Source organism: Cervus canadensis, chromosome 3 (genome assembly GCF_019320065.1).
Source record: "Cervus canadensis isolate Bull #8, Minnesota chromosome 3, ASM1932006v1, whole genome shotgun sequence".
In the NCBI taxonomy this organism is placed as follows: domain Eukaryota; kingdom Metazoa; phylum Chordata; class Mammalia; order Artiodactyla; family Cervidae; genus Cervus; species Cervus canadensis.
In genome coordinates this window covers 9,464,594-9,480,890 of record NC_057388.1, presented here as the reverse complement: position 1 = coordinate 9,480,890, position 16,297 = coordinate 9,464,594, and the positions used below count along the sequence as shown (strand labels likewise).

General features: G+C 39.6%; 1 protein-coding gene across 1 annotated transcript in view; it reads left to right on the top strand.

The window, feature by feature from the left end:
* The first annotated feature begins 4,651 nt into the window (after nucleotides 1-4,651).
* LOC122438090 (sterile alpha motif domain-containing protein 9-like) overlaps nucleotides 4,652-16,297 on the top strand; it is a 35,783-nt gene continuing 24,137 nt past the window's right edge. The window contains exons 1-3 of the mRNA XM_043462590.1: nucleotides 4,652-4,770; nucleotides 5,016-5,183; nucleotides 9,021-9,153. Coding sequence (XP_043318525.1) covers nucleotides 9,129-9,153 — 25 coding nt within the window. The 5' untranslated portion in view covers nucleotides 4,652-4,770; nucleotides 5,016-5,183; nucleotides 9,021-9,128. The remainder of the gene's footprint in view (nucleotides 4,771-5,015; nucleotides 5,184-9,020; nucleotides 9,154-16,297) is intronic.

The following is a 16,297-nucleotide window of genomic DNA, read 5'->3' as shown; positions in this document are numbered from 1 at the left end:
TTTGAGTAAGAAATTGAATCACCTTCCAATACTTCAGTGTGTATTTCAACAAACAAGGAAATTCTAGCCACAGTACAAGGAAACCTAGTCACAACACAACCATCCAAATCGGGATGGCTAACTTGGGGTGGACACTGATGTTAACTTAGATATTGATTACTTTCATCTAATCCTCACACTTCATTCAAGTTTCACCAATTGTCTCAATAATGTGCTTTATAACAAAAACACCCAGCATAAGTTGCATTGAATTGCCTCCAATCTGAAACATTTCCTTAACCTCTACATATTTATGACCTTGACACTTTTCAAGATGAGAGGCCAGCTATTTTGTAGAGCATCCCTCAATTTACATTTGTATGATGTTTCAGGATTCGTAGATCTAAGTTATGCATCTTGGCAGGAATATCACAGGAGTGATGCTGTGTACTCGCCATCCTATTCGGGTTCATCTTTCTCATTTGTCCCATATGGATGTCATTCACCTCGATGATGCAAAGATACCACTGAAAAAAAGGGCCTGCAGGCTTCTCCACTGTAAAGCTAGTCTTTCTCATTGTCATTAGTAAGTATTTGGTGGGAAGGTAAATCAAAACTTTGTCAACACACTATTTGTCATCAAATTTTCCACTTATTCACTTACTTATTTATATCTATTTGAACTCATGGTTCTCTATATCATTTAGTGAATTATCTGATTATTCAGTGGATAATCTGTTACTACACTATTTATTTGGATCCTCCAGTTGTCCTAGATTTGAGTATCAGGAGCCTATTCAAGTTGACTAAACTTTTTAGTACTTTCTGTATCTTTCTTTGATCTCTTCCTTGCTTTCTGGACAAAAAAAAAAAAAAAAAAGATGTTTCAAGCTTATCTTAGCCTTTCCCTGTCCCATCTCTGGAATCTGCTATCTTTCTAAGAGGCCCTGGTTTTTTAGAGAGAAAAATGGCATTTAGAAGGCACCATTTGAGTGCTAGTTGTGCTCATTGCTATGGAGGTGTCTCCCCTCACTCTCAATCAACAAGAGAAGACAATATACTCACAGCTATGTTTATTTCCATATCTAAATATACTTTAAAAACATGAATTCACACAGATATCTCCAACTGTAGTTCCATACTGCAAATTATCTATCCTCTTCTCATGTTTGTAACCCACTTCTCCAACAGTGAGAAACACAGCTTTCACTTCCTTACATATTTTCTTATTTGAGTAATCCCTCTGTGTAATCAATCTTCTATCTCAATGCTGCTATCTCCTGCCCAGAAGAAGTGCCCTCCTCTCTCAATTCAGCTCTGACTCTTAACCAAAATGAACTTTAATGATTTCTAAGCTTCCCAGGTGGCTCAGTGGTAAAGAATCCTCCTGCCAATGCAGGAGATGTGAGTTCAATCCCTGGGTCAGGAAGATCCCCTGGAGAAGGATATGGCAACCCACTCCAGTATTCTTACCTGGGAAATCCCATGGACATAGCAGCCTGGTGGGCTACAGTCCACAGGGTTGCAAAGAGTCAGATACAACTAAGCAGCTGAGCGTGAAATCTTTACTAAACTTGGGACAGGTATCTTCTAGATTATAGGTCCCTGACTAAAGGCCTCCCTTTCCTTAAAGCATTTACTTTAGAAAATTTGTTGTTGCAAATTATTTCTTTGCCCCTTTAAAATGTATGCAAATATTCTCCCAGCCTGGTTCCAGTTTTATAACCCAGGATTGTCCTTCTCAAGCACCAGGGAACTAGGTATTTGAAATGTAAACATCAAAGGAGATAGCACCCCTGTTTCCCAGTATCTGTGAGAGGGTGGAAACCTTGGATGCATGTCAACTAGCAAACCCAGGGGGTCTAATCACAGAGAAAAACATTTGCAAACTAAGCAACACAGTGTCCTTCAGGCACCCCATTGACCAACCTACCACTAGTAGTCCAGTTTTTTCCACTAATTCATTCCAGGGTTTAAAAACCTTCCCATGTTTTACTTAAGAAGAGCTGAATTCAGTCTCTCTCTCTCTCCCCTCTATTACCACAGAGGTGGTTTAGTTGCTAAGTCATGTCCGACTCTTGTGACCCCTGTGGACTGTAGCCCACCAGGCTCCTCTGTCCAGGGGATTTCCCAAGCAAGAATACTGGAATGGGTTGCCATTTCCTTCTCCAAGGGATCTTCCTGATCCAGAAATCAAATCCTGGTCTCCTGCATTGCAGGCTAATTCTTTATTGACTAAGCTATGAGTTCTCCAATAAAGTCTTCCTTGCCTGTTTAACTTTCTTCAGTGCAATTTTTGACCCTCTTCATTTTAGGATCTTCTCCCAGAGGAACACTCTCTTTTCTGCTTGGGCTCTAGTAGCCCACACCAGATCAATCCTCCACTGAGACACTCTGCTCACTGTGCTAGCGCTCCGACACCACACCAGACGCCCCTGCACACCCTCCACACCTCCATCAGGCTCGGATGCCCAGCACTGGGTCACCCCCACAGGTGGATACTCCCTTCACACCATGCAGGTTCTGACCCACCCCACCTCGACCGCACCCCCACCCCGCCAGGTCATCCGCCTTCCTAGGCCCTGACTTGCCACTCTCCCACCGTAGACATCTACTTTTCTCTGCACATGTAATGATTTAAGGACTGAACTGATTGAAAATGGAAAAGAGATAAAAAAGAAGGTAAGGAAAAGAAAGGGGAAGATGAAGACTTCATTTTATTCTAGACATTCTCGCTCTGTCTATATATTAGAACTACTTAGGAAGCTTTTAAAAATTTACTGATATGTGGCCTTGTCCCTAGAGATGTATGATTGCCCAAAAGCAGTCCTGGGCGTTTTCTGCTTTTATTGAAAACTCCAGGTGACGTTATTGTGGAGTCTGGGTTCAGAACTGCACCCTTAGCTACAAAGAAGGGGTAAACAGGGGCACATGTGGGCTTAGGATCTGGAGAATGAGGTATATGAGAAAGCCCACCTGAAGCCTTCAATTTTGCTCAGTAAGTAGGAAGAGATGTCACCAGGGGAGGATGAGGGGATCAGAATTTTCAGGAGATGGGAAATGGAAAATCTAGTAAACTGTACTTATTCAGAGAGGGAGACAAAGTGTAATAAAGAACAAAAGACTGTGGACATAATGCTGAACTTAACAAAAACTATAGCAAGAGTCCTACTGGGGTGGATTGTTCATCTTTAGCATATTGTGGAACACAGGAACATGCGCATTCCAAAAGTCCACACTCACTTGGGTTTTAATATAGCCCACCAGTTTGGTAAGATACCTGGGAGTATCAGTAGACATTATAGCTCAAACAACTATAAAAATGATCTTCACGTAATGAAAAAATGTTCATCATATCCTTAGAGAATTTTGTTTAACTAGCTTACCAAGGTTGTGGGGGGGTGTGTGTTATTAAGATTTTATTGTTTATTAATTATATCATTCCATACAATTTTAAGTAAACAGACTTTGAGAAAATACACTGGGAGATTTAAACAGATGATGGTAATATTGATGAAAATGTTCAAATGTGTTACATGAGATAGTAAGAGGCACCACTTCCACTATCATCCCCCAAATTTGTAGATTTCATATAAGAATAAAAACAGTTCATGGCATTCTTTATAAGTCTATGAACCACAATGTGTGTGTGTGTTAGTCACTGTGTCCAACTCTTTGTGACCTTAGGGACTGTGGCCTGCCAAGGCTCCTCTGTCCATGGGATTCTCCAGGCAAGAATACTGGAGTGGGTTGCCATGCCCTTCTCCAGAGGATATTCCCAACCCAGGGATTGACCCGGTTCTCCCATACTGCAGGCAGATTCTTTACCATCTGAGCCAGCTGGGAAACTCTTGAACCATGATACACCTAAACAATGTCAAAACTTCAAAGCAAAACAAAGCATTTCTTCTACTAGCAGATGTAGCAGTTTCAGTTTCTTTAAAAAGCAACAGCAGAAGCTAATGCAACATTGCAAAGCAGTTTTCCTCCAATTTTAAAATGCAAACAAATTAACAAAAACTATACACACAATCCCCAAAGTTGTCATATTCCAGTGGTTCTGAATTTTGATATTCATATCAGAATAATTCAAGAAATAAAATGTGATTCAGCATTTACTGGGCAGTGTTCACTACCTATTTGAAATTATATGTTTCAGAGTCTGGTAAAATTTCTCAAATATTAAATTTATATTTGAAAAATATATGAATAGAAAAAAGTATAATGGAAAACAAAGATTGCATTTGGATAATATGGTTCCTCCCCTTTTTTCTATATTCTGTATTTCTTAAGTTTGAAAATGAACTTCAATTATATTCATAATTAAACTAATGTTCTAATTTTTAAACAATAATGAAATTCATGTAAGTATTAGCTTGCAGGGACTGCCATAACAAATCTCTTCAGATAAGATGAGTTAAAAATCAGAAATTTATTTGCTCACAGAGGTTTGAAGACCAAGATCAAGGATTTGCCAGAGTTGGTTTCTTTTAAGGCCTCTACCTTTGACTTATACATGACTGTCTTCTCCATTCGTGTGTGTGCGTGTGTGTGTGAGAGCATGTAACACCAATCTCTTCTTACAAGGAAACCAGTCATATCTGGATTAGGGTCCACCCTATGACCTCATTTTAGCTTAATTAACTCTTTAAAGACCTTCTCTGCAAATACAGTCACATTCTGAGATAAGGAGGGTTAGGGCTGCAACCTATGAATTTGGGGAAACAGTTCAGCCTGTAACAGACACTTGGATTACTCTGAGCTTTCAGTGTTTTCCCAGTATTTTTTTCTGTAGGTTTTTTGTTTTTTTTTTCACCTCATTTTCTTAACGCTGGATGACTTGAAACTGTGTCTGGTGGACAGGTTCTCAGCAATCGTTCAACTTTGTTGATTTTCTGTGATGTTAATCTTTTAATATTTTATAACCATTAACATATATTTACAGATATTTAATATTTTACAAACCTAAAGAAATACGTTCGAAAGCAAAACTGAAACTGTTTGCATTTCTGCTTCCTCACTCTGCTTCTGCACAGGGTCAAGGTTCCAGGAGACAAGTAAACGTCACAACCTAAAGCCTTATTTTTTAAAAAGGATTCTAACAGCCACACATCTCCTACCCATGAGAAGAAGAATAAGAAAGCAAAAGTTAAAAAATCAACCGTTTAGAGTTTCTGATATAAGAAGTTTTCAGAAGAATCCTGGTAAGTTTCCCAATCGTTACACTTTTATTTTTTTTATGCTTATGAGGAAACTGCTATTTTTATAAACTCCAGCTGTACTTTTTAATTAAAACAACATGTGCTTGTACATAAGCCATTACTTGTAAAACTATTGAAAGTAGAAATACCAGTGTTTTAAATCTCTATCAGTATATCTAACTAAGACTATCTTTGTAAATGTTCTTCTAAAAAGAAATGGATCATTAAATATATTTAAGGTGGTGAGGAGGTTTCTGGTCATGGGGCAGTAGGGAAAAACGATACAGAAACAATGCAAAGACCGTCAGAAACTTTAACATAAAAGATTGTAAGGGAACCTGTGGTCATGTGCAATTCTGCCTTCCAGAACTTGCAATGTTATTAGAAGTTCAACAGAATATTTAATCAAAGATAATATCCCCCGGAGGCTATTTTTTAGGTTAAGTGCTTCCTTCACATCCATCTCATACAGCAATTTGGTTTAAAAATTAAAATGAAAACTTATGCTTAGGAAAATAAAACTAAGTTTGGCTTATGTGTGGTTTCAGTTCGTCAGACCATCAAAAGACAGTGTGGGTAGCCTTCCTGGGCAGCAGCCAGGATTCTGAATGGTCTCTCCCCCAGTCAGCTCTCAGTCGTGTGAAGCAGACAGCTCCTCAGGGCATGATATCTGGGATGCTACTGGGGACCTTCGTCTTCCCTGGTGGCTGAGCAGTAAAGAATCCACCTGCGATGCAGGAGACTGAGGTTCAATCCCCGGGTCAGGAAGACCCCCTGGAGAAGGGAATGGCAACCCACTCCAGTGTTCTTGCCTGGAGAACTCCATGGACAGAGGAGCCTGGCGGGCTACAGTCCATGGGGTCGCAAAGAGTCGGACACGACTGAGTGACTAACCAACAACAACTGAGAATCCCTTGAGATGAAGGTGGGTGAGCACCAGTTCTCATCCTGACGAGTTCTGCTGATTTGGTGCTTCTTAACACCTCAAGAGAGAAGACTGGAGGAGTCACTGGAGAACGGAATCCTGTAGCTCCTTTGTCAATGATTAGTTACTACCACTACTACTAAGATTTGTGTTCATGATTATTTCAAAGCAGGAAGATGAGGGCCCCTAGGAAACCAAGACTGGGGCAAGGCATTCTCAAAATTTGTGCGCACCAGTCATTTTGACCTTTATATATTTCCAACTATATACACACATGCATACATACGGTCTTAAAATCGATGAACTGTAAACTACTTTAAAAGCATTACTGAATATAATAGGTTAAAATCATTATATGTCACCACTCCTATCATGTGGGAGAGAGGAGTTGAGAAACTTTTGAAATTATAATCAGTCCACAGATATTTTTAAAGAGTTTAGCATATTTTATTGAGACCAGGTATTGTTGATGTTTACATTTAACAGAAGAAAATACATTTAACATTACATTTAACAGAGGAATAAATGTCAATGACCTTATGTGAGAAAAGTATTTCTATTTCCCTGGTATCTATAGGCAGAATCTGAACAAAAAGATGTAACAGAAAACTGTCACCTGTTAGATGGCACGAAGTTCCCTTTGCAGCATCCCCCAGGTTAGACACCAGTGAGTCACTGGTGGTTTAAAAGCCAAGGAAAGAACTGTAAAAATAAGGGACTGATTACACATGAAAATCAAGGAAATTCTTTTTTTAAATTTATTTTTAATCAGAAGATAATTACTTTACGATGTTGTGTTGGTTTCTGCCGTATAACAACGTTGAACCAGCCATAAGTATACATATATCTCCTCCATCCTGAGCCTCCCACCCACCCACCCCACCCATCCAGCCCCTCCAGGTTGCCACAGAGCACTGGGCTGAGCTCCAGAGGGAAATTCTTGATGTGCTGCTTCATTTCCAGAATGTTGGGCCTTATTGGAATATTGTAGTCACTGGTTAAATCAAAAGAGAAAATTTGGAGTCTGTCCTCTGAGTCCTTAGGATATGCAGAGAGACGGGAGATGCTTAAATTACTGAAAGCAGACCTGGGCTAAGAGAAGGTATTGCATCAGACCCTAACAGACCATGTCTGTGGAAAGAGGCAGGTGCCTCACCTGGAGATCAGCTTCCCTGAGCAGAGGCAGCAGGTGAAAACAGCAGAGGGGCTGAGGCTCCAACCCTGAGGGCCCAGGAGAAAAAGGGACCCACGCGGGGAGAAACCTGGTTTGGGAAATGGCCTCATTTGGGGACTGGGAGTGACACAGCAGAAAAGTTTTATGGAGTATTATGGAACTGGGGTACCTAGAAGGACTGGGGGAGAAAACACACTAACTTTCTTTTCCTTTTGATAAAACTTTTTTTTTCTTCTTTTGTGACCAGATGATTGAAGCTAGAGTTAGGTCTGGCCTAACAGGCAGCAGAGTAAAGAAAGTTCTCCAGATTTCAGTCTGGGATTCAAGCCAAGGAAAATAAGTGCCCTAGTGTAATGAGCAAAAATTCCTTGACCCAGACATTGCTAACTCAACGGTTTTCAAAAATTCATTATTTTTAACTACTCTAAGAAAATATGTTATTTGCTCAACAAATTTTTGTTAAGAAGCTACCACATGCCAGGCACTGAAAAATAGTGAACAAAACACACAAAAACTCTTGACACAAAATAATGGATAGAACAGAAAATAAAAAGGTAAATAAGTAAAAATACATGGAATGGAATACTGGATTGTGGTAAGTCCTATCTAACTTTTTAAAAAAGCCAGATGAGGGAAAGGAGACATCGGGAGATGGGATAGTATTCAGTAGGTGGCCAGAGCAGTGTCTCTGTGAGCAGGTGATGTTTGATAAAGACCTGAAGGAAGTGAAGGAGTGAGCCCTCTGGTGCCCAGGGATATTCCAGGGAGAGGAAACAAGTAGAGTGCTGGAAGCAGGAACAGATGCCACCTGCGAGGAGCAACAGGGGAGTCAGAGAGCTGTAGCAGGTTTAGAGACAGAAAAATAAAACTAAGATGTCATATCAGAGGGGTAATAGGGTGCCTGGCCATCTGAGGCCTGGGCTTCCCATGTGGCACAGTGGTAAAGAATCCACCTGCCAGTGCAGGAGACCCAAGAGACACGGGTTCAATCCCGGGGTCAAGAAGATCCCTTGGGTAGGAAATGGCAGCCCACTCCAATGTTCTAGCCTGGGAAATCGCATGGACAGAGGAGCCTGGTGGTCTACAGTCCATAGGGCCACAATGACTCAGACACGATTGAGCAAGTAACACACACACATGAAGTTCATAATAAGGGGCTCAGCATTCACTGCAAGTCAGATGGGAAGCCGCTGGAGGAAATGAACAGAGTGTTAGTGTGTTACTTACTTTTGGAAAGGGTCACTCCAGCCGAGATTTTGAGATGTCCCCAAAGGGATCAATTACAGCAAGGGTGAAACTCGTGAGAGAGCCACTCCTCAATTTAGGAGAGAGATGATGGGACCTGGACCAGGAATGGAGGGGCTAACTGGTAATTGGATGACTGTTTTGAAGATGCGACCTACAGAATTTGCTCCACACTGAATGTAGAATGTGGGAGAAGAGAAAGAGAAAGTATGCCTGCAACAAATCTTGAATGTTTATTTAATTAAAATTATTTATATTTAGGAAGAGATGCCATGTAGCTGAAGAATGTGCTTTTAAATTTTCTACACTTGAAAAATTTTCTAGTAAAAAGTTAAGGGGAAAATCTGTCCCACAAACAGTTTCTAGTAACAGTCCAATCAATTGCATTTTAATTTTGCTGTGATTTTTTAATGTAATAGATTCTCAACAAATATATCCTCAGGTAAAGTTGGGCAATGACCAGGTCTTCTCTTCTCACACCTCTGCTTCCTCATAGATGCCTTCTGGGATGTAACTCCTGTAAATTCACAAGAAAATGCAACTCCTCTAACAGCGGGAGATCAAAGAACCTCTTGAAGACCTATTTCAAGTTGCTCTTGTGAAAATGAGGAGTTTTCAGAAAAGCCCTGGTAAGTTTCTAAGAATTAGAGATATCTGTTTCATCAACTTTCTTTAAAAGCTATCTTTAAAAACTAATTCTAAAAACTAAAACATAACTTTGGAAATGAATATACTTTTAAGTGTACATAAGCCATTTCTAACAAAATGATTCTAAAAGGAATGAGAGATCTCATTGCTTTCATATACACATCGCCAGATGCCACTGTTTAAAAAAAAAGAAGCCTTCCAACCAGCAAGGTGCAGAATGTTTCTGATGGTGGAAGACTCTGGAGATGAGGCTAGAAGAACTAAGTAAAATTTAGATCAGAAGATCAGGAGTTCAAGCGTACCAAACCGTGCAGAAAATTGTGACTACATGCAGCTATGCAAAACTCTGTCTGATGTAACTCAAGATGGGATCAAAAGTTTTTGTTGTTGCTGTTGTTTAGTCACTAAGTCGCGTCCACCTCTTTTGCAACCCCATGGACTGTAACTCCCCAGGCTCCTCTGTCCATGGGGTTTCCCAGGCCAAGAATACTGGAGTGGGTTGCCATTTCCTTCTCCAGAGGATCTTCCCAACCCAGGGATCGAACCCTAATCTCCTGAATTCTTTACCACTGAGCCATCAGGGAATCCCTATTAAAAGTTTACATCTAGTTAAAGATGAAAACCTCCCAAGTTTAATCAGCATTTTACTCAAGGCTTTCCTTTACAATTAGCTTGTATAAAAACTATGAGAAGAATTACATAATTTTAATGTAGTTAAACACAGTCCTAGAAAATGAAACTAGCTAGCTTTGTAGTTTCAGTCTGAAAGAACATCAGAGCAAGGCATATGCCTGCTGGGCTCCGGCCAAGACTGGGAACATCCTTTCTGGGAGGCATGAGTACCTTCAGGCTGCTGAGGCCGTTTCCTCAAGGTGGGGGTGGGCACCAGTCCTCACCACAAAAGCTGCTAGTTTGATCCTTCCTGCTCACCACTCCCCAACAGAAAAAATAAAAGACTTTAGGGAATGGATCCTGAGAGTAAGTACCCATAAAGGGAACTCTGGGTTCAAAACTTTCCCAGAGCAGAATAAAAAGGTAAACTGCAATTCTTCTCCCCAGCTGCAGGAGCAGCTCCGCCTTTACCCATTTTAGACATAGATGTTTCTAGTGCATTTCTTTTGAAGAAGCAAAGCAAAAACAAGCAACAAACAAGACAACACTGGTTCTGGTCCAGTTGCCCTATACGCACAATGAACGGTAAAACAGATTAGCTGAGAGGAGACATAATTTAATTATGAAATAGTTTTCCTGATCGCAACTCCCCCCACCCCCTTTACTTACACTGTGTAGTCTTGCCAAACATAGAGGTCTCTCATGTTTAAAAATATGCCAACACTCCAGAACGTAAATCTGATCAGGTGATGTTCATGAAAGGATTTTGTAAGCCTCAGAACAGTGAACTAGATTAAAGCTCTGTATAAACACTAACAAACCATCACTGAAAAAAAGGTTGAAGACAGTGATGGGCCTAGGAGTTATATTAAAGCACTGTGAGAAATTTTTGCTCTAATTATTGTCACCTTGAATTAAGTACAATATATCACTCCAGACCAAATAAGGATCAGTGACCATATAAGTTATTCATGTAATTGACAGAGTGCAAAATTCATGTGAAAGCATTACCAAATATATAGTAGCTTCAAATCAGTATGTATCTTCTCAGCTCCCATCATAAGAGTGGGCAGTTGAAAAATTTGTTGATGTTATAAACGGTCTTCATTTTTGAATAATGGGGGAGGCTTTGAGATAACGCAAAGGATTTAAAAAAAAAAAAACTGGCTTGGGAAGAACAGATGTCAGTCACTCTATTCCATCTCCCTGGATAGAATTCCTGGGAGAATTTAAACAATGAAGGAGAAAGCAAGAAAGAGCCTGTCTCCCTGTTAGGTGGCGCAAAAAAAAACAAAAACAAAAAACAAAAAAACCAACCAAAGATCCCTCCCGCCATCCCCACGTTACACATGCGCACATCCACATGCCGGTGCGCGCGCACAGTGTCTCCGGGCAAGTGATAGCCTGTAAACAGGAAATCCTTCATGGGCTGTTTCTTGTCGAGTTCCGGGGCAGAGGCAAATGCTGTAATCATTGGCTCAAACAGGAGAGAAAACCTAGAACTCTTCTTTACAGTCTTTGGGGGTGCCCAGAGAAGCCACGGATGGGTAGCTTACTGAGAGAAGACACCGGCTAAGAGAAGATAGTGCCTCAGACCTGGGCAGGGCAGGTCTGTGGAGAATGATAAGAGCATCTCCAGAGTCAGGTCTGTCTGGCTGGCACAGCCAGAGCAGTTAAAAGAGCAGAGGATAATGCAGAGACCCTCTGAGTCTAGCTCACTGAGGCTCTAAAGTAGAAAACTCTGGAAACAGGGTGAAGCAGGACAGCCAATGGAAAAGGCTTATACTTAGAAAATAGGCTTAGCGTGCAAGCCCAGCAGTGCCAGCCCTCCACTGAGCGAGTTACACAGGTAAGTTAGAACTCTGTTTTCTCACTTGTGAAGTGAAAATAAATTTTGTTTGCAAGCATCTGGTAAGGATTAAATTGAATAGTGTAAGTTATGGATATGTATCTGGCACTTAGTAGGCTGTTATTAGAATGAGATAATTCACATACTATAAAATTCTCCCTTTTAAGTTATACAAGTCAGTGGTTTTTGGTATATCCATAGAGTTGTGCACAATCAATTTTAGAACATTCTCATCACACCCTTAAAAATCCTGTACCCATTAACAGTCAGTCACCATTTACCCTATCCTCCAGCCCTTGGCAACCACCAATCTACTCTCTGTCTCTATGGATTTGCCTATTTTGGACACCTATTTTGGACATTTCATATAACTGGAATCACATAATATATGTTTATTTGTAAATGGCTCCTTTCATTTTGCATAATGTTTTCGAGGTTCATCCATGTTATGTTATCATGATTTCATTCCTTTTTATTATTAAATAAATTCCACTGTATGAATATACCACATTTTGTTTATTCAGTCATGAAGACAATTTATTTTTGTGAAGCACTAAATGAATATTGCTTTGTTGATCTAAGATGGGAGTGTTTTACCAAGTTTGCCAAGATCGTCTTGAATTTAAATAACTGTCTTTGTCACTCCATTTCAGTCTTTATTTAAAGTCCTTTATTCACTGATAGTCTATTTCAATCCCCTTCTCCTAAACATATAACCTTAGTTTTCTCAAACTGTATTGTTTACCCCTTTTCCAATACTCACCTTCGCATTTAGTTATGTCATAGGTACATCAGTTTATATGATTTAAATAAAAACAATATTTTTCTAATAGTTGGAAAACTAATTATCACGCTGGAAACAAGGAAATGAACAACTGGATGGATAGTTTTTTTTTCCATTATTTATACCTAAGTTAAGTATAAATTGAAAAAAAATTATATCCCAGAATGTTTCTTCAAACCATTTGAATGTTTTATTTTTTATTTTTTATTAGAGAAAACAAATATCATTCCTGAATACCAAATATACATGAGTTATCTAAGAGCCAGGATATCTTTAAATATGGTTGGCTTCTACTAATCACTGTGAAGCCACGTCACAATACCTCTGAAGGATAGATAAATACAGACTATTTGAATCAGCAAATTCTTTAGGGAACAATCATTCTATTTTCCAGCTTCAACAATACTCTCAATATTTCCTCAAAACACTTGACTAAATAAACAGAGACTGGGTTAGACAAAAACTTACAGTAAGCTTGATATCACTCTGAAGGAATAACTAGTATATTAGTGTGGAAATAGCTATGATAAGAAATGCACAGCCAATGTGGGATTTTAAATCATGTGAATAGTATTTTAAGTTATCAAAAAGACTCTTAACAAAGAGACATGGAACAAAGAGGAAGAAAAATTTGTTTTGGCTGCACCGTGCAGCTTTGGAGATCTTAGCTCCCTGACCAGGGATAGAACTCAGACCCTAGCAGTGAAAGTGCAAAATTCTAACCACCGGACCGCCAGGGAGGTTTTAAGAGATGTCAGAGGTCTCTGCTTAAAGCTGAGTAACCCTTGAGTAAATAAAGCGTATCTGTGTGCTCTGAGTTTAACCAATCTTTTTTTTTTTTTTTTTTAACAGTCTATGGAATAGAGACTCTGTTGTGCAAACATACCTAGTCTCTGTGGGAAAACTGGGCATTCCCAGTGGACAGCTGGCAATGATTATCTATTGCTCATAGGATATAAGCCAGTTTCTGAATGCGGTCGACTCTTCAAGGAGCCTCATGTGTCCAAAAAACTGAACACATGCATTGGATATAAATAGCCATAGGAATATTCATTTTGTTCTTACAGTCTTAGAAAAATGGAAAGTGGCATTCAAATTAGTCATGGCACACAATTTATAAGTCCATCCACAAAGAAGAAATTAGTAAGAAATAGAGAGTTAATAGGAAATATCCACATGGTCTCCTATTATTTAAAAGATATTCATTGTGTGCAAAGGAGCAAGAGCTGCCTGGTAGAACACAATATCCATATGTGATCCTCATAATGTCACTTTATTTTGTTCTTTCAACTACTTGTATTAACTTTCCATCTGTGCACTCAATATATATAAAGCAGATTGACTTTGCTGGCTTATCTTATAAGTTCTGAAATGAGGTTCCTTGTAGCTATTGTAAAAATATAAACATTTGAGTGTCACATTTGACCCTTCCAAAGATGGTGAGAACATATTAGGCAGTTCTAACATTAGGCCGTATAGTTTGGGTACCAATTAAACTAAAACACCTTTTGCTCACAGATGTGGTAGGGTAAAATTATGATATTTGGCAGCCTCAGACTCTTGATACAGATATGCTGAGTATCATTATTTCTTTATTCCTAAACTTACCGGGTGAGATTACACCAGTTCCTTATTTCACTTTGACTGATAGAGGGATCTGATGCAAAGACTCACCATGCCTTAAAGAGTATTGCTTCTGGTATGAGTTTGGGTGAAGGCTTGACAGTTTCTTAAAAAGTTAAACAGGCAGCTATTAATATTTGATCCAGCAATTCCTTGCCAGGGCTGTTTACCTAAGAGAAATGAACATACATGTCTGCATAAGACTTGTGCAGAAATAGTCATAGCAGCTTTCTGCATGACTGCCAAAAATGGAAATAGCTCAAATGTCTATTAAAAGAAAATTGGATAAACAAAGTGTGGCATGTTAATAGAACAGAATACTATTCAACAATAAAAAGAAACAATCTATGGATACATGCAACATTTAGACCAATCTCAATGACATTATATTGAATAAAAGAAGTCAGTCACAGAGGAGTACATTCTATATGATTCTAGTATTTCAATTCTCAGATAAGGTTAAGCTAATCTCTGTGTGTGTGTGTGTGTGTGTGTGTGTGCCAAGTCACATCAGTTGTGTCTGACTCTTTGTGACCTGTGGACTATAGCCTGCCAGGCTCCTCTGTCCATGGGATTCTCCAGGCAAGAATACTGGAGTGGGTTGCCACACCCTCCTCCAGGGGATCTTCCTGGCCCAGGGATCGAACTCATGTCTCTTATATCTCCTGCATTGGCAAGAGAATTCTTTATCACTAGCGCCACCTAAGAAGAATGGTTTCCTCTGGAGGGGGTTAGTAGTGACTGAGAAGGGACATGGGGTGACAGAAATGTTCTGTGTCTAGATTGGGGTGGTTTGTCAAAATTTTACAGTGCACTCCAGTTTTACCTCAGGGCAAGTATAGCTGAAATAAGAGTAACTGAATGTAAAAAAGAGAGGGAGAATAGCAGGAGGTCAATGGCTCTGAAGCTGAGTGATGGACACAGTGTTCATTATGCTGTCCCGTTTACTTTGTATGTAAAATTTTCCAAAGAAATTGTGCTGTAAAAGTCTAGTTCATGATGTGAGGAAACAGAAGCTATAGTTTGATGAGTGGGAGGACAAAATATTATGACACATGCTTCTCCTGTTGGCAAATCTTTTGCTGAGAGATTACAAAAGAGTGAGATTGTACACCAGAAATGTTAATAACCATGAACAAGGGATAGAAGTCAGGTAGATCTTGTTTTTCGTTTTTTTTTTTTCCGTAGTTGTTTCTGATTTTTTAATTGGACACATATTAGTCTTTTAATTAGAAAAATATATCATAAATATTACTGTCTTAAAAATACTAGGACTTCCCTGGTGGTCCAGTGGTTAAGAATCCACCTGCCAATGCAGGGGACACAGGTTTGATCCCTGGTCCAGGGAGACTCCACATGCCATGGGGTAACTAAGCCCGTGCACCCATACTCTAGAGCCAGCGAGACACAGCTACTAAGCCGCCGTGCCCCAGAGACCATGCTCCGCAACAAGAGAAGCCACACAGTAGAAAGTTGCGCACCATGACTAGAGAAAGCCCACACGCCACAGCAAGGCCCAGCACAGCCAAAAATAAATGAACAAATGTTTTTAAAAGTTTTTAAACAATAACACCCCCCCCCAAATGACTCTCAGTCCTAATTACTCTGAAGCAATAACAACAAGGGTAATGTACTCCGGATGCTTGCAAAAATCCTGTCTCATGAGCTAAGAGGCTTCTTGGTACTGTAATATGGCAATACTTCCTTCATCTGAGAGAAAGAGGAACATGGTCAAATGTAAACCTTTTGGTGGTTTTGTTCCTAAGAGAAATTTTATATAAAAACAAGAGCATGGAATGAAAACATGAGCTATTCTACAGAGCATTTCGAGATCATGACCGATTTTTCTGTACTTACTACATTATAATAATTTTATTAGTGCATAAGGACCCCAAATGAGTTAAAAGAGAAACCCTGATCAGATAGTATCCAGGGAGCTTAACTTTGAACACTCTTAAAGGGATCTTCACTCTTTGGTTTATTGAAATAATTTTTTAAAGATAACAAACCTCATTCCAACAAAGAGTTTAAAAGAAGGCCTGGAAGGGACAAGGAACTTCCCTCGATCTATAGCAAAGAATTCCTCTCAAATATAGATCATGACTGCCAGTGAGACAGGTCACATCCCAGGATTATTCAGAGGCTGACTCCCAGCAGGAGAGGGCTGGTGGTTGAAGAACCAGACTGAGATCTTAGAGTGCAGGAGAAGAGAAGGAGCTGGACAACATCAGAATTCACCAGCAGAATCTACTCCCTC